At 37.9% G+C, this 18,180-nt stretch overlaps 1 protein-coding gene and 1 pseudogene across 9 annotated transcripts in view; one reads left to right on the forward strand and one right to left on the reverse strand.

The window, feature by feature from the left end:
* Positions 1 to 332: 332 nt before the first annotated feature.
* LOC145496235 (uncharacterized) overlaps positions 333 to 18,180 on the reverse strand; it is a 47,620-nt gene continuing 29,772 nt past the window's right edge. For 3 of the 9 annotated variants that reach the window (XM_081475921.1, XM_081475929.1, XM_081475922.1), the window contains 5 exons: positions 4,212 to 4,253; positions 3,955 to 3,996; positions 3,699 to 3,740; positions 3,442 to 3,483; positions 333 to 415 (listed from right to left, as the gene is read on the reverse strand). In XM_081475921.1, the coding sequence (XP_081332047.1) occupies positions 333 to 415; positions 3,442 to 3,483; positions 3,699 to 3,740; positions 3,955 to 3,996; positions 4,212 to 4,253 (251 nt within the window). Of the gene's footprint in view, positions 416 to 1,348; positions 2,385 to 3,441; positions 3,484 to 3,698; positions 3,741 to 3,954; positions 3,997 to 4,211; positions 4,254 to 18,180 lie in introns of those variants that run through there. The other 6 variants (XM_081475923.1, XM_081475925.1, XM_081475924.1 and 3 more) reach the window with 6 other exon arrangements.
* Positions 5,828 to 12,941, forward strand: LOC145495298 (uncharacterized; annotated as a pseudogene).

An 18,180-nucleotide genomic window follows, 5' to 3' on the forward strand; every position in this document is an offset into this window, starting at 1 on the left:
CAAATGTCCAATGGGAAGTGAAGGAGTGAAGGAGTGATGGAGTGAAATCGTTCCACCACTACAACTTGGAAAATAACAATATTTTCCAAGTTAAAAAGTACAAATCAGGAGTGAGATACTGAACATAAACTGATCAAAAATATTGCACCTCTGATATGATAATGATATCTCATATTATATTTTCTCAACTGTGAATGAGGCAAGTGAACAGAATAATCAAACTCATAAACTGGGAGATATTACTATGAGGTACCACTATTCTTTCGGAGACTTAAATTAAGGGAGAATCCTATGAGAAACAGTATAATTATTATTATTGAAAGGAAAATAAGCTACGCAAAAAAGGGTAAAATCTGTATTATACATGAATAATCATTACTTTTAGCTCTCACCTCTTCACTGGGCGATGCAGTAGCTAAAAAAAAGAATAAATGGAAAACCCTATCACAATTTATTCTTTACAAAGAATATCCTTTTTAGAAGAGACAGAATAACAATAATACTTTCACTGTAACTTAATGTAACCAGAATGCTATAACCAGAGAACTAAACAGTTTTCATATCAGGATTTGAAAGCCTATCACGCTCATTTGAAATGTTTCTTACAGTTTAAGTGGTATGTGTGCCTGAGAAATAGCTTACGCAGTAGTGAAATTAAAACCTGAAAAAAAGATTCAGGCCTGACAGGGATTTGAACCCATGACCTTAGAGACACTGGTGCAAAGATCATGGCTTTGAATCCCGTTAGGGCCTGATTTTTTTTTCAGGGTTTAATTTTCACAACTGCTTAAGTTGTGTGTATAATATGATGATCAATCATATCCTCATATCTTTCTCTGGAGTTCAAATATATGGTCTTTCCTATATTCACTTGTACCAACAGATGTATGTTTGTATGTATGTAACATTGGGGAACATTTAAAGAGACATGAGGTCAAGGTAATTAGAACAAGAACACTGTCTTTAACTTGCATAGAATGCTGTCTAAAGGTGAAAGTAGAACATTTTGAGACTAATATTAATGTGGCTCCCTATAGTTTTTTGACCGTGCGTGAACTGATTTTGAGAAACACGTTCTCAAAACTCTACACGAGATCACGCAGTAAAATGTGGACAAACATGGTGTCCACATTTTCAAAATTTGTTTGTCACAAAAGTTGTGTGAATCTCCTTTAGTTTCAAAATGTTTTTCAACCAAATAGTAGACCATGCCCTTCTGTACTTGATTTAAAGAAGAAAAGTACGAGGTATGTAGGAGTTTCAACCAAAAAAACTGATTTGGTCGATCATCATGATCATCGCACTGGGCAAAACAAATATATTACCACACGTATTTGCAGTCCTTGGTGTTGCTTGTGGAGCAGACACAAATTGCCAAGATATGAGGGAAGAGGATTCCGCTAAATCTGGAATGAGCCAGGATGTTACTCCCCGACAAGCTAATTATAAGTGGTGTAAAGAGCTTGTGGAGCACGAATATGCACTTTGGAAATATGAAACAACAACAAAAAAAACAAGGTCGAATTTTAGCAGCCATCATTGCTCATTTAAAAGATGCTACCTGTCAATAGGGTAAGAATTCCTTCTTCTAAATTTTCCTCTCTAAAAATGTGTCATAATATTGCAAAAAGTAGCTTTAGGTAGGACATATGAGCTAAACATGATTCTTCTCCCACTTGCATGAGCAAAAATTAATGATACCAGTGGGTCATTGATACGTACGTGTGCGTGGTCATCTCGAAATTTTATGACATGCAAAGAAGCCAAGAAAAGCAAAGCTTCTTTTTCTCATGTTTCCTTTGGTGAAATTTTGCAAATGTTTGTGTACTTCATGATATAAATGTAGATGCCTACTTCACAATATCATTTTTTGACAAAATTTTATCTAGAGATTTCTCTTTTTTAATCAAAAATAGGAAGATTAAGGATTTTTACGAACCTACCAGATAAACTTTTCATTTTTTCAAATTAAACTATTGTCCCAAATCGTTTTCACAAGACTGCTGAGTTTAAAGATATTTTACCAAGGCTAATCCTAGAAAGAGAAGCAAATAGGTGGAAAATAGCACAAAAATGGTTATCCTTACGATTGGTTGTTGCCATGGCAACAGTCTGCAATACACTCATATCAATGAAAAAGAAACCGGAAGTGTGTTGCTAATCTTCACTGCAAATGCCAGGGGCTTAAACCCAAACGTGAAACAAGTAGTTCATTTTCAGCTCTTTATCCTTCTTCAGGTGAAGATACTGTTAATACTGTAGGGAGCCCACCTTAATATTATATTAATATTAACTCTCACAGTGCCTCTCTGCTCCCAGGTGTACAAATGGGTGCCGGCAAATTTAATGCTGGGGGTAACCCTGCAATGGACTGGCATCCCATCCTGGGGGGAATAGAAATAATTATTCCCAGTCGCTTCATGCTAAGAAAACCGGGATAAGCTCTGGCCTGGTGGGCCACTTGGCCCGTATGCAGATTTAACCGTTTTTTACAATAATAAAAATACTCAATTTATAGAGCACTAGTTCTATCACTATCCAATACCGCTTTACAATTGTCCTCCTAAGGGTGGACGAATTGTGACATTTTTAAATATTGCTACTAAGCTAGGCAATGCTAAACAGTTAGGCAAATGAACATGACAGACATTTGATGAATGAAGTTCACATGTGTTTCACTTTTTATTTCTTTCCTTTGTAGCTCTAAAAATCAGACAAAAGATTTGTTCCCAGTTTCTCCCAGGTTCAGCTCATTTCATTAAGCTGTCTACATCTTATATTGCTGATTAAGTATGGTCACTTTTTGCCCAAGAACTTAATGAATTATCCCTACACAATAAGAATTAGTTATATTCCAGGTACAACTATCATAAAATGTACAGCCAGCCATGCAGGTCATTAGAAGATAAAAGTTTCTGATCACAACTTTTTAGAGAACTCAACTTAAATGTTTGTCAATAGCTTGTTTAATATTTAATAGAAATTTAGACCACAAGTGCAAGACAGCATTAACGAGGTTAGCCGCAAAACACACTACCAAAAGCGATTATGCGTTAAAATCATAAAATTTTAACTCTTAGGCGCAAAAAAAAGATAAAGTGTATTAAAAAGCTGGCACCAAAATTAAAGGCTCAAGATCTCTTGTCAGGAGACTGACATGTATGAAGCATATTTATAAGGAATGATGCAGGCTTCAAGTGAATGGGAGTGAAATTAAATTTCTTCTAATGCAGACTATATATAAAAGCAAACTTATCAAAGCTGATGTATTTGAACTGTGGAGATATATGTCAAGACATGATTAATCATTGCAGTTATATACACAGCTTAACAGCTCCACAGCTGCTTTTGTTGTGTATATAACTGCGATGATTAATCAGGTGTTCAAAAATATTCTATGTTAAATAATTTTATCAGAATTACACTAGTTTAGAAACTCACCGCCTTCCACTTCATCCACCTCTTTGTCCACTCCAACCTCATCTACAAGATAGATAACTCCATGTAAGTACAAACGAAAAAGGAAGAACCCTGTCTTTAATTTGTATTGTAAGGAACACCTTTTACAGGTGCTCAAGCAAACTTATGAAAGATCAGCCTCACAGCTGCTTTTGTTGTGTATATAACTGCGATGATTAATCAGGTGTTCAAAAATATTGTATGTTAAATATCAGGATTACACTAGTTTAGAAACTCACAGCATTCCTCTTTAACCACCTCTTTGTCCACTCCAACCTCATCTACAAGATAGATAACTCCATGTAAGTACAAATGAAAAAGGAAGAACCCTGTCTTTAATTTGTATTGTAAGGAACACCTTTTACAGGTGTACAGCAAACTTATGAAAGATCAGCCTCACAGCTGCTTTTGTTGTGTATATAACTGCGACGATTAATCAGGTGTTCAAAAATATTCTATGTTAAATATCAGGATTACGCTGGTTTAGAAACTCACAGCATTCCCCTTCAAACACCTCTTTGTCCACTCCAATCTCATCTACAAGGTAGATAACTCCATATAAGTACAAACGAAAAAGGAAGAACCCTGTCTTTAATTTGTATTGTAAGGAACACCTCTTACAGGTGCACAAGCAAACTTATGAAAGATCAGCCTCAAAGCTGCTTTTGTTGTGTATATAACTGCGATGATTAATCAGGTTTTCAAAAATATTGTATGTTAAATATCAGGATTACGCTAGTTTAGAAACTCACAGCATTCCTCTTTAACCACCTCTTTGTCCACTCCAACCTCATCTACAAGATAGATAACTCCATGTAAGTACAAACGAAAAAGGAAGAATCCTGTCTTATTTGTATTGTAAGGAACACCTTTTACCAGTGTAAGCAGCACAATGTTTGAGTTTTATTACAGATGAGTATAATTTCCAGAGGTAAATTCAATAATGAAATATTCCGACTGGTAGAAAAGCTTGGCTTATTACACTTCCATTATATTCATCGTGCTAGGTAGTGAACATGACATATCTAAACATTGCTACTAAGCTATGCCATTTTTAACACCTAGGGAAGTCATCATGGCTGACAAATGATAAATAAGGTTCCCATATGGTTTCTTTTTACAAGTATTTCTTTATTTTGTAGCTTTGAAAATTAGACTGAAAGAATAATATCGTGCCAAGTTAGTCCCAGGCTCAGTGAACATTGCTGAACATTCAAAAAGGCAAAGTCAAGGTAAATATTTACGTGCGTTTGCCTCGCCTTTGGGCAAAAATAGTTAAGTAGTAATACTTCAGTTACATGATCCTCAGGCTGGTAATGATAGTGTCAAAATATCTACAAAAATACTTTTCTTGCCCAAGTAGCTGTGATTTCCCTACCGATTTTGTTTCAGATAGCATTGATATATTCTAGCCCTCAGAGTCAGCCCAGATCAGCTATTATTTGGAGCAAAGTCAATTTCAACTTTTCTGTTTCTTTAGTGGTAAATATTGCATATGCAATGGCTGGATAAAAAATCACAGATCAACACAACGCTGGAAACTATGGTGATTTGAAAATAACAGGAACATCACATATGTAATGAATGACATTCCCTTCATTTGATTATCGCAGAATGTATTCCTTCTTGTTATTAAATAGCCTGTTTTGCATTGACTACAAGTATTTTTTTGCTTACTCGCCGTTGCAGTCATTTATCAAAAGCAAGCAGATTTCTTAAAGCGCTACTGTGACCAAAAATCAATTCTACTTTTTCTTTGTATTTCAAAACTATGTAGCTGAACCACTAATTGACTGAAGTTTTAAGCCTTCATTTCAAAAAGACACCTGTTTATTTTGACTGAAATTTTCCTAATTAATGGTCTGCCATTACTAACTTTAAAATCTTGAGAGAGCTGGATCAAGGATAAGATGACATCAAAGACTCACTAGTTTAAAAATGCAATATGTGTGCACGTGCCTAAATTAATATGCAGCACAGGAGTTTTGAACTTTCAGACTTTTAAACTTGTGTTTTGCATGTACAAGAAGCTGCGTTTACACCCTACAATTTTAAGCTAGTGAGTCTTTGACGTCATCTTATCCTCGATCCAACCCTCTGAGGTCCAATTGGTCAGTCTTGAATGTGAATATAGATACATACATACGTTTATTCCACATCCCCAAGGGGCTTTTCAGTGAAATATGTAACAAAACAACAATAAAATACAATAAAATTAATTCTATGTGAATAAAATTTTAAATGCACTTAAAAATTCAAATCAATAGAAGCGAAAGAATTAGAAGATTTAAAGTATTCCATACTAGATAAATTCAGTTACCTATCCATTAAGTCTTTTCCTCATCAAGGTCTTAAAATGAGCTAACGATTGACTTAAATTAATATTTTGAGGCAGAGCGTTCCAGAGAGATACCATACGATAGTAAAAACTTCTTTTGGCCAGTTGTGGTTTTAAATAACGGAATATTTAACAGCTCTGAGTTTCTAGTTTTGCGTGTTGCTGTTGACGAACACTTAATAAACTGATCAGATAGATACCCCAGAGCAAGACCATTCATGCATTTAAATGCCCTAATTGCATTGCGATGATACATATGTTGTTTCACGGGGAGCCAGTTGAGTGGGAGAATGGGAGTAACATGATCGTATTCCTTTGACCCACTTCTACAGGCAAAATTCTGAACAACTTGGAGTTTTGCAATGTTAGATTGAGAAGTATTGCTCCAGACTGCAGAGCAATAAAAATGTTTACTGAAAACTATTGTGTTGATAATAAATTAAAGTGCAGTTGTCAAAACAATGTTTAACACAGTTTATCCGGCCTAGTCGCGACATACAAGAAGCAACAGTTGCAGTGACATGATCGTCAAAAGTTAAACTTGTATCCAATATGACACCAAGGTCTCTGGCAGCCTCCACTGGAGCAAGCTGTTTTCCAAGGAACAAAAGCTTGAAGTTGCGAGTCTTAGTGACTCCAAGTTTACTACCACAAACTAGGAACTTTGTCTTGTCAGGGTTTAACAGTAACTGGTTATCAAAACACCAGTTACGTATTCTTATAAGGTCTTGATTTATTTCTGCTACTATGCATGATTGGTCTTGAAGCCGGAAAGACAGCAAGAGCGTAGTGTCATCCACGTAGCACTGGACAGAACAATGTTGCGGAACTAACGGCAAATCATTCATGTAAATACTAAAGAGTAGTGGTCCTAATATACTCCCCTGAGGCACTCCACTGGCCACTTGCAGGTGTTCCCATGGAGCTGTTCCAATCGTGACAACCTGATAGCAAGCGGTTAGATAACTACGAAACCACTGCAAAGCTAAAGGCAAGGCACCGACTTCTTGCAGCTTAACAAGAAGCAAGTTGTGATCTATACTGTCAAAGGCGTTGCTCATGTCAAGCAGAATTACTGCCGTCAAGTGCTTTTCATCAATCGCACTTAATATCATTTCGGTGGTCTGAATCACAGAGATTTCGGCGGAGTGTTTCTCTTTGTTACCACTTTGTTTGGTAGATAAGTGGCCTTTAGAAGTTAGGTATTCCATAAGCTGATTGTGAGCCCCCCTCTCTCGCACACTAAAAGGCTTGAAGAGGATAGTAAATCTATTTACTCATGAAAGTCAAGCCAATCACGAACCTCTACTAAATCAGGGTCCAGCAAAAGTTTATCCAGGGAGACACTTATTGCCTGCCAGGCCAAAGAGGCTGCTCTAAAAGAGAAACTCAAGTTCTCACCAGTCATCGCAGAACAAGAAAGTAAGTTAGAGCAGTTAAGGATACAAAAAGGAACTTGAAGAAATCGCAGCCCAAGAAGCTGTATACAAAAAGGCGATCGACGAAGAGAATCAACTAGATGACGAACAACCACCTTTGCTGCCCACTACTCTGCACGATCCTATTGGTGCCTTTCTGAACTACCACGAGGAAGCTGGGTTGACCTCCACCCCAGAGGCCTGCATCTTAACATCTTCTACCCAAGTAACGCCAGCAACAAACAATGTATCGGTCACATCTTTGTCACCTCCTTCAATTCACATGCTACACCCTCAACCAGAGCCTCCAACCTCACACAGCGCACCGCCCCAAGCACCACTGGTACCGTCAGTTCAAGAACCCAGGAGAACCTTGTGTCCATTTTCACCTGTTTACACTACCACCAGCTTCAGCATTGGAGGTCAGCGCCCCCCGATTATTCCAGCAATCTCCACTGCACAGTCAGAGTACCATCCTTCTACACCAAGGGGCTTCTGTGGAAACCCTCCAGCCTTCTTTCTGCCACCTGTAACCCCGTTTCTTCCAGTATCACAAAGCTACACAGCCCAACTTACGGATACCCTTGCCAAGATTACCCAGTTACAGCGACTACCACAGGCGACACCTGATGTTCTTGAAGGCAACGACTCGGACAACACTAAATTCTTCTTATGGGAAAATGCATTTGAAAGTCTAGTTGATTCTGCACCAGTTACAGCTAGACAGAAGTTACATCTCTTGTACCAATACTTGGGCGGTAAAGCCAAAAAGGTTGTGGAACAATTACAATACTAGTACAAGACCCCGAAAGTGCATACCAGGAAGCACGCAAAATCCTCAAAGAACATTTTGGTAACCCTGCCATTATCAGCACAGACTTTGAAAAGAAGCTAACAACTTGGCCTAAGGTCGGACCAAACAATGCAACTGGTCTAAAAGAGTTCAGTGATTTCTTGCAACAAGTGAAAATCGCAAGCAAGCATATTGAAAGTCTCAAAGTTCTCAGTTACCCTTCACAAATTCAAGTTCTAGTTGAAAAGCTACCTGGGTGGTTTAAAGCAAAGTGGTCAGATAAAGTGTTAAAGCTTCAGAAAAAGAAAGGAAAAGTTGCCTTCCCATCCTTTGAAGAGTTTGCTGAAGAAGTATGCTACCATGCAGAAAGGACAAACATCCCTCAAATTCTGCAAAGTCCAGGAACAACTGGCTCCACAACCCCTGACCGAGGCAAGCCTGCAGGTCGCCAATTTCGTCATAGCCGAAATTCAAATGTTGCTTTGACATTCGCATCACCTTCAGGCAATGACAGTGAACTAAACCTTGTTGACAAAGAATTGCAAGTGGCTGCAATCCAAGCTCAGCAACCAAACCTGAGAACCACTCTACCAAGCAACTTACCAACCCCTCAGCAACCATGCCACACCACCCCACCTGACTCTGGTACATACTGCTTCTATCACAAGATGAAGTCCCATGCAATAAATGACTGTGAGCAGTTCCAAAGGCTTAGCTATGAAGAGCGCAAAGACTTCTTGATGAAGAACAGGATCTGTCTCAAGTGTGTCAGCTCTAACAAGCATATCTCCAAAGACTGCAACAGAGAGAAGCTACAGTGCAAGATCTGCCAACAAAAACACGCCACTATACTTCATGATCTGACCCGACATGAAAAGAAAGACATTAGCCAAGCTAATTCTGTCTGTTCTCAAGTTTGTGGACAAAACCAGCCAGCACGCTCTTGTGCACGAATAGTTCTTCTTGAAGTCTTCCACCAAGACAATCCCTCAGTGAAGGTACCCACCTATGCAGTACTGGATGACCAGTCGACAGATGTTTTCGTTACAGATACCCTTCTCGAACTGCTAGGAGTTAAGGGCCAAGTTGTAAACCTTGAAATAAACACGATTACAGGAGTAAACAGTGTCTGCACTCAGAAAGTGAATGGATTACACTTCCGGGACATTGACAATCTACACAAGCCTATTAAGGTTCCATTTGCTTACTCTCAAGATAAAATTCCAGCCAGTCAAGAAGACATTGCAACACCAGAAGTAGCCAGGTCTTGGAAGCATTTAGAAGTGGCTCATCGCATAGATTACCATCCTGGTACAGATATTGGAATATTAATTGGTCGTAACATTCCATCTCCCTTCCAGCCATTGAGTATCATCTATGGCAGAGAAGATGAGCCTTGGGCTGAAGAATATAAGTTCGGTTGGACAATCATCGGTCCTGTGTGTCTACACAAGAGAGAACATAGTGTGAACTGTGCGACAGTTAATCGCATTACGATACAGCGAGAAATCCCTCAGAACCACTTCAATGTGCCGACAAGCAACAGTTCCAAAGAAGATTCTGTGATCTCCTTTACCACAAGGCACTACATTAAAGATGTTACCTCGCCCCAGCAAGTCAGAGAAATGATGCAATTAGACTACAGTGAACTTCACCACACCCAAAACATCCCTGGCACCGAAAAGAGCGAGTCTGTAGAAGACTGGCGTTTCTGTAACATTCTCACTATCAGCATCCACAAGAATCAAACGGGAAATTGGGAAATGCCCTTAACATTCAAGACAGATGATGAGACTTTGCCAAACAATCGTGAACAATGTCTGAAAAGGCTACTTGGCATCAAGAGGAAAATCCTTAAAAATGGCAAGACACTAAAACATTACACTGAGTTCATGCAGAAGATCTTTGACAAGAACCGTGCCAGTCTCGTCCCACCAGAGGAACTGGAGACCAATGCCGGGAAAGTCTAGTACCTCCCACATTTTGACATCTACCACCCCAAGAAACCAGATCAAATTCGAATAGTCTTCAATTACAGTGCTGTCTTTCAAGATCAGTTGCTCAACAGACATCTCTTACAAGGACCAGACATGATAAATGGTCTCGTTGGTGTACTCTCAAGGTTTCAAAAAGAAGAAACAGAAGTAACATGTGACATTGAACAGAGTTTCACAGTTTTCATGTTAACCCAGAAGACAGAAACGTTCTGAGATTTCTATGGTTTAAAGACAATGATCTGAATGGCCAAATTTGTGAATATCGGATGAATTCCCATCTCTTCGGAGCCGTCTCTTCGCCAGGCGTCGCCAATTTTGGTCTAAGAGCCACAGCTGAAGCCAGTCGAGAGCAATTTGGCCAGGCAGCTGCAGACTTTCTTCAACGAGACTTCTACGTTGATGATGGATTAAAGTCTTTTGTTACACCTGAAAGTGCTATCAGTATCATCAGGAACACGAAAGCACGAAATGTGTGCAGCCGCTAACTTACGCTTACACAAATTAACCGAAGAGGCAAAGTCCATGAATTGAGATGCGATCAAGGATCAAACTTCATAGGAGCGAAAAATGAGCTCAACGTTGCCCTGAAAGAAGTAAACATCGATTCTGTTAAGAACTTCCTCCTAACCCAAGATTGCAACCTCATCGAGTTCAAGATGAATGTGCCATGCACATCCCATATGGGAGGCATGTGGGAGCAACTTATTTGTACTGTGCGCTCAGTCCTGGCCGGTCTCCTAGCTGACCACACCCAACAGCTTGATGACAAGACCCTTCGAACTCTGTTTACTGAAACAGAAAACATCGTGAACAGCCGCCCGCTCACTGTGGACAATTTATCAGATCCAGAGGCACCTGAGCCAATCACCCCAAATCATCTGCTTACTCTCAAGGCAAAAGTAGTATTGCCCCCTCCGGGCAATTTCGCGTGACCGGATCTCTACTCAAGACGGAGATGGAGAAGGTTTCAATACCTGTCAGATCAGTTTTGGTGCCGCTGACAACGAGAATACTGCTTGCTACAACAGAAATGCCAGAAATGGAATGATGTCATTCCTAACAGCCAAGTTGGTGATATTGTCCTTATTTGCGATGATTCCTCCCCTAGAAACCAGTGGCCACTTGCCAAAGTGACGGAGGTCTATCCCAGTGAAGATGGGCTTGTACGCAAGGTCCTCCTCCTCATCACCAAGTCTGGAACAAAGAAGTTCTTTGAAAGACCTATCCACAAGTTGGTCCTGATTTACCATCCAAATGAGGATGAAAGGGACGACTGATTCAGTGTGCTGATGAAGAAACCTTTATTACTGGAGTATGACCCCGTCGGGGAGCCTGAACTGTTCCATCATATAGGAATGATTGACATTGATAGAACTTATTCTTTTTGATATTTGTTATTGTAACTTCATACATTCTTACAATGTATGAGGGGAGCCATGTAACGCCTTCTCAGTCGTTCAGTGTTGTGTTACGCATCCCGTCATCCCCTGGTTCTAATATGGGACTTAAAAAACGGGGCTCCTTGTGCTAGGAGAACGTTTTCGCAATGTCCGTGTATTTTCAGTGTGTAATTGTAGCTTTGTTACCTGTTTACTCAAGCTTCACCCGAAGCCATTCCCAAGTACGTTCCATTACAGACTTTAACAATCTTATCCAGACATTGTGGTAAGGAAATCCTGTCATGCCTTACTTTGAACTTTAACATGTTCAAGTTGTAATAATTCGTCCCAACACCGTGGAAGATAAACCAGAGTAGAACTGTTAGATGTGTGGATCGTACCAATGATTCTTGTGCCCCGTTCTGCATAGAAAGGCGGCCGCTACATTCTTAATAATAACTTCCACCTGATGGCATTTAACAGGAGTAAAAGAAAATTGTTCAGATGTCGGGTGAATAATGGCAGACCGTGAAATCCTAAACTTGCACTCAAAGAAAACAGCTTTTGGATAAAATTCGAAGCTCAAGATTTTGCCAGTCAGATGTCAAACAAACACGCTTTAAAATCTGAAGGAAAAAGGGCAGTGAATTTTTTGATCATAGTACCACTTTAAGGTAGGAGTATAATATTCTGAATCTACAGGTGAAGGAAATACGCACATCATCAGCAGTTTTACTAGTGCTCAGTCTTTTAAAATCAGCGTAATGGCACACAAGGGTAGTCGTCATATAAATGCATTTTTAGGACGTCATATAAAAAAATACCCTTCAACAGCTCCTGCAAAGCAACAAAATACCCTCGCCGGGCCTCAACTCGAAAAACCCGATTTTCAGGTACTTTAATAGCACTTTCTATTCAAACCCTCTCGTGAGCAAATTTCATGTCTCCCGACCCTTGGCAAATCAAAAAAATCCTTCTGCCAGAAAACATTTCGCAGAGCCGGCTCATGATTAAAATATACTCTTGCCAGGTCTCTAGAAATCAAAAAATGCTTTGCTTTAGAAACAGCCTAAAATGGACTGTCCCAGGCCTCCACAAATCAAAAAATCATTCACCATTTGCAAAGCAGAGCTTTTGAAAGACACTTAAAGGAAAATCGACATTAATACATTTGTAGTAATGAATATGAAATGTGAAAATTATTTTTAAAAAATTTAACTATAATATAGTAATGATGAATAAATCAGAATTGAATAAATTATCACAAAAACAATTCATTGATCTATTATTAAAAGATCAACAAAAATAAAAAAAACCTATTCCAGCACCTCGTAAAACTGTTAAACAAATGGTATATGATTATGAGGAATATATAATTGCACCACCTCTTGAATTTAGAGATAATTACAAACCAATTCCAAAACCTACAACTATTAAATCTAAAAACCAATTCCTGCTCCAAGAACTAAAATCACACCTATTAAACAAGCTCTAAAAGACTCAGTTAAAACTTATGAGATTGATTTAAAAAACAAAAATGATCCATTAATTCAATTACAAAATACTAGACAGGCAATTGAACGCTATTTCAATAAATCTTACTTGGAAAATAATAAAAATTTTAAATTTTATGAATCTTTGAGAATAACTTTCATTAAAGAAGTTTCTAATAATGAAAAAAATGATAAAGATGTTGAAGTTGAAATTGATATTACTGGTGGAAAGCATTATGTAAAACTTAAAACAGCTTATTTCAATAGTCAAGCTCAAACTGTTACAAATGTTATTGATTCAAATAAACAATTCAAAATTGCTCAAGAACAGATTCTGAAAAAGATTGGTCAGTGATTACCTGAAGGATCAGGCTGGATAATCGATAAAATTAATCATCATTATTTGAATATTGTTAAATATAAGCCAATGAAGGGAAAATCATATATCCAACTTCCAAAAGAATTAAGACATCATATGAAAGGCCTTATAATCTTACAAAATAAAGATAATGAATGTTTCAGATGGTTTCATATCAGACATTTAAATCCACAAGATGTTGATCAACATTAATGTCTTTGGATATGAAAATAAACAAAAATTTCCAATTTATATTTCCAAAGAAAAGTTTAATGATCATTTGAATTTACTTTTAACAAGTAATGAAGAAAAACAACATTACATGCTAATCAAAGACTTCAACAGATTTATGTTTGATCAAACTAAACATCAACATAACATTTTTGCATGTATTGTCTTCAACATTTTTCCTCAGAAGATATTCTTAATGAACACAAAGAAAATTGTATAGTAATTAATGGTGAACAAGCCATTAAAATGCCACAAAAAGGTGAAAAAATGTTTAAAAATCATCATAGGCAATTAAAAGTACCGTCTGTTATATATGCTGATTTCAAAGCTATCACAGAAAAAGTGGATTCATGTAAACCAAATGATAGTGAATCCTATACTGAAGCATATCAAAAACACACAGATTGTAGTTACGGCTATGAAGTAGTATGTTGCTATAACAATAAATATACAAAACCAGTTCAATCTTATAGAGGTGAAAATGCAGTTCATAAATTTAAGGAGAAAATGATTGATGAAGTTAAATATTGTAGAAACATAATTAAATACAAATTCAATAAACCTCTTAAGATGACAGATGAAGATGAAAAGAATTTTAAACAAGCAAAAGAATGTCATATTTGCAACAAAAAATATAATAAGAGGTAACTCGAAAATTCAAAGAAAATTGGAACATAAACAGACAGGCTGATGGTTAAGCTTAATTAAAAGTAAAAGTGAGATACAACCTGTGTGGGAAGTAGCTGTATTGTAAGTAGCTTTGCATAGTTGGGTTTTCAGAATCCAAGCTTACTTGTTCCTTTGTTCAATTGTTCCTCTTTGAACTGAATAATGCAATTCACCTTTTTCCCTTTTGTTTACTTTTTGAAATGACTGGCAGTGAGACTTAAAAATTTTTATGAAATAAAACAATGTAAAAGAATATTGCGATAGATGTCCCCAAGAGAAATCCAGTGCTGGATCCAGACTTTCACCAATGCAGTTTATTTCATGTTTCATAGATAAGTTCAGATATTTCAGTGCTCATACACTGCTCTGACAGTGCTCATTCAACTGAATTCACCTTAAGACTGCAAAAAGTCCAGGCTAAACATGGCAAATATGTTGATGACAAAGAGTTTAGCCAAGCAAGGAAATGTCTGGAAGCTGGAAGCAAACGACTTAATAAAAAGCAAGGCTAGGGAAACCGGCGTCAACAAAACCAGGATCGGACCGGACTGGACCAGACCGGATCACCGACCGGATCAGGGACCGGATCAGGGACCAGATCACAGACCGGACCACGGACCGGACCATGGATCGGATTGCAGATCAGATCACAGACTGGATCACCGAAAAAAATATTTAAAAGAAATGAAAAAAATTCAAATTCAGATTCAAAATTTTGCTGAGCAAATTACGCTAGAGTGACTACTGTGAGCAGAACATTTTATTTAATTCAGGTGGGATATTCTTTTAAGTGATCTGCAATAATAATAGCAAAGGTAAACTGTCATAAAATGAGTCAACATGGTCATAATAAGACAAACGTTTAAGAGGCCCTGCGCCTAAGAAACGACCAATGATTTCCGGCTAAAAAATATAATCGGCTGATTTTTATCTCCCAAGCAGAGGTTACCGAATACTATTTAAAAATGAATTTCTTTTGTTTCAGTTTCGCTTTAAACCAAAAATATCGAGCCGCAAACTTTTTCCATCTGATAGCAGCAAAATCAGGCCGAAAATAAGCCCCCGCAAAAAACTGTTCAGAAATTACTATCGCAACGCAAAATAATGAGAAAACTACACAGTGTTGAAGAAAAAGGCCTTTTAATGCAATATCATTCGATAAACATCAAAAAACTGCCGAAGCGATTAAAAAATAAAGTTTCAAATAATGCATGCTAAATTAGATGGAGCGTTGGAGCTGATTTTAAAATAATTATTTCTCAAAAGTTCAACACTTTTGAAAGCAATCACAGTGATGAATCAGACATTGGAGGGATATACATCACGTTTCTGGAAAAACATTTTTCGGCCAAAGTATATTGACTTTGTACAAAGCGTTCAAAGTTACCGTGTTTACCGTTATCCTGCTACTTCGGCGAAACACTTCTCTTTCGCCAATACGGCCGTGGATAGCGTGGTAAACGCCACTTTAAACCTTGCTAGGCATTCAAAGACCATCCTAAGTAGAAGGACGTAGAATTAAAAGAGAAAGGAAGATGAACAATACACAGAAAAAGAAAATAAAAACCCGAAATTACCATCTGCTAACGAAAATAAACAACATTTTAGGAGTTACGTCACAATATTTAGAGTCATTTTTAGGGTCATAAAGAGTTGCCTTTAAATAGAATAAAACCTTGACATGATCGTGTTCTAGGGTAGAAAAATATTTAAGAGGCAAGAATAAATCAAAATGGAATGAGGATTGTTAAGGATGGCAAAGATTAGCAAGGACTGCAAATTGGAAAACTAGGCTAGTTTTTTCAAGATGCACAAACCGTGATGTTGCTCCTTTGAAGCAAACTGTAACGCCAACTATAACGCTCACACAGGACACAAAAATGTAGCCGAGAATCAGCTACTGATACTAACAACAATTTCAAAAACGAGAATGGGAGGTTCCACAAGCTTTGAGCCAGCTAATGTTGAAAGGATATAACTTGCACCTTCGCCGTTCGTACAAAATGGCTACATCTGCCTGTTCATTACAATTTAAATTCGCCATAAATTAGGCACTTATGTGGCTCTTTAAATGACCTCTTGTCATTCTCTGTAATTAACATGTCATTACTTGTGTCAAATTCGGGATTCTTGGCGGTAATGCATGCAGCACGTAGGTGGTAATGCGTGGGCCTGAAATGAACTTGTAGTTTCCCGTCCTTCACAAATGACTTATACTCATTAGTAGACTCAATTACATCATTTGGCAGATCAGGGATTTCGCCTAGGACTTGAATGGTCGAGTCACAACTGTAGCACTTAAAGGCCTCAGTGTCCTTTAGCCATTTAAGTTTATACTTGTGGGTTGCAGAACTCTTCGGCTCTTCTTTCAACGGGACCTGCATTCCATTATGTCACGCAGACTTTATTTTGGCTTGTCATGCAACATTTCTTATTTTCATTTAAGGACAGTGCCTACTTTTGTTAGTGCGCACACGTTCTGCGCATCACGCAAGGCGTGGTTTAAGTGTCACACACGTGCTGGGGTTGACATTGACGCAATCAACGAGGCTATCACGTTCACGACTAAAATGAAAGCAAAATTTTCCTACTGTGACCAAATCAAGTTTAATGAACCTGTACGTAAGCCAGGCACACCATAATAGCAGCATATCGCTAACCACTAACTGTTAACATCTTCCAGCTAAAAACCTACCTGTTATCTGTTGAAAATTATACTGAAATCCAACTGTAAACATGTACCTGCAGATGGCGTAGTGCGCGCACAAAACAAGTGCGAGATACGCAACTGTCTTCCTTACTGGGGAGGTGACAGGAAAAAATGTAATGGGTACCCTAAAAGTTTTCAAAAAAAGGTGAATAACTTTAAAAAATGCGTGGTTACCCTACATTTTATGTTATGAAATAGAAGTGGCAAGCCTATTCAACATGTGATTAGTTTCTGGTTGTGAGCAAAAGGTATTTAGGCTGTATTTTAGCTGAACCAGAGGAAAGCTGTCAGAGACCCTAAAAGTGCTGTTGCAACCATTAATTTTTTTTTGTTATTACAAATATACCAAAAATGGTTTTATATGTTACCATTTGCCATGTAGTTTAAAGATCATTTTAAATGTGTTTGCTTTTCTGAATGTAAAGGCGAATTCTAAGGAAATTTGAAAAAAACATCCTTTCGTTCTTTTTTCAGAAAAATGCTGATGTCAGCATTTTTGTTGAGATTCAAGGCTAATTATCTTGAAAAATGTGTGGCTACCCCAATGTTTCTTTGTGGATTCCAATAGCCCTTGCAAAGATCTACTTTTTCCGTGTGGTCCTAACCTGGCGCAAAAACCTTTGTATTTAGTAGGCACCGTCCTTAACGTATTTTAATTTTTCACGTTGATTTATCTATTATTATTTTATAAACGATTTGATTTTTTGGGGATGTTTTTTTTAATTTTCTTTTATGTGATCCGATCCATGAACCAATCCACGATCCGATCCGTGATCTGGTCCATGATCTGATCAGTGATCCGGTCCGGTCCGGTCTGATCCTGGTTTTGTGGACGCCGCTAGGGAAACATATCAAACACAGCTGAATCGTTGACTGATGACGAAGTAAACATTCTGTATGAAAAATATTTACACTAGGTTTTTAAAGTAGCAACAAAGTGCTTGTACTTAGACGGAATAAAAACATAACTTGACATTTGTTCTGCCGAATGAAGGGTGAAAATCTAGTTGAGGGTGAAAGTCTCGGTAAGTATAAAATAAACAAATTACAGCATGGAAAGTGCGTTGCACAGTATTTTTGCACTCCTTGTTTTTGTATCAGAAAACCGATTCATTCCTTTTCTGATACGTCCACAGGAAAAAAAACTTCTCTTAAAATTCCCTTGGATTTTCGATCTTCAAATACCATCTTTCCTCAAAATTCCCAGGTTGGCAGACAACTTGACGTCTCAGGAGCTCGTCGAGTTCCTCTTCACTAAAAGAAGACATATTTCAATGCTCCAAATACATGTGTTTCAGAGGTCTAACTCAATCATTACAAGTTTAATGCGACATG

This window comes from Orbicella franksi, chromosome 8, assembly GCF_964199315.1.
Source record: "Orbicella franksi chromosome 8, jaOrbFran1.1, whole genome shotgun sequence".
Lineage (NCBI taxonomy): Eukaryota > Metazoa > Cnidaria > Anthozoa > Scleractinia > Merulinidae > Orbicella > Orbicella franksi.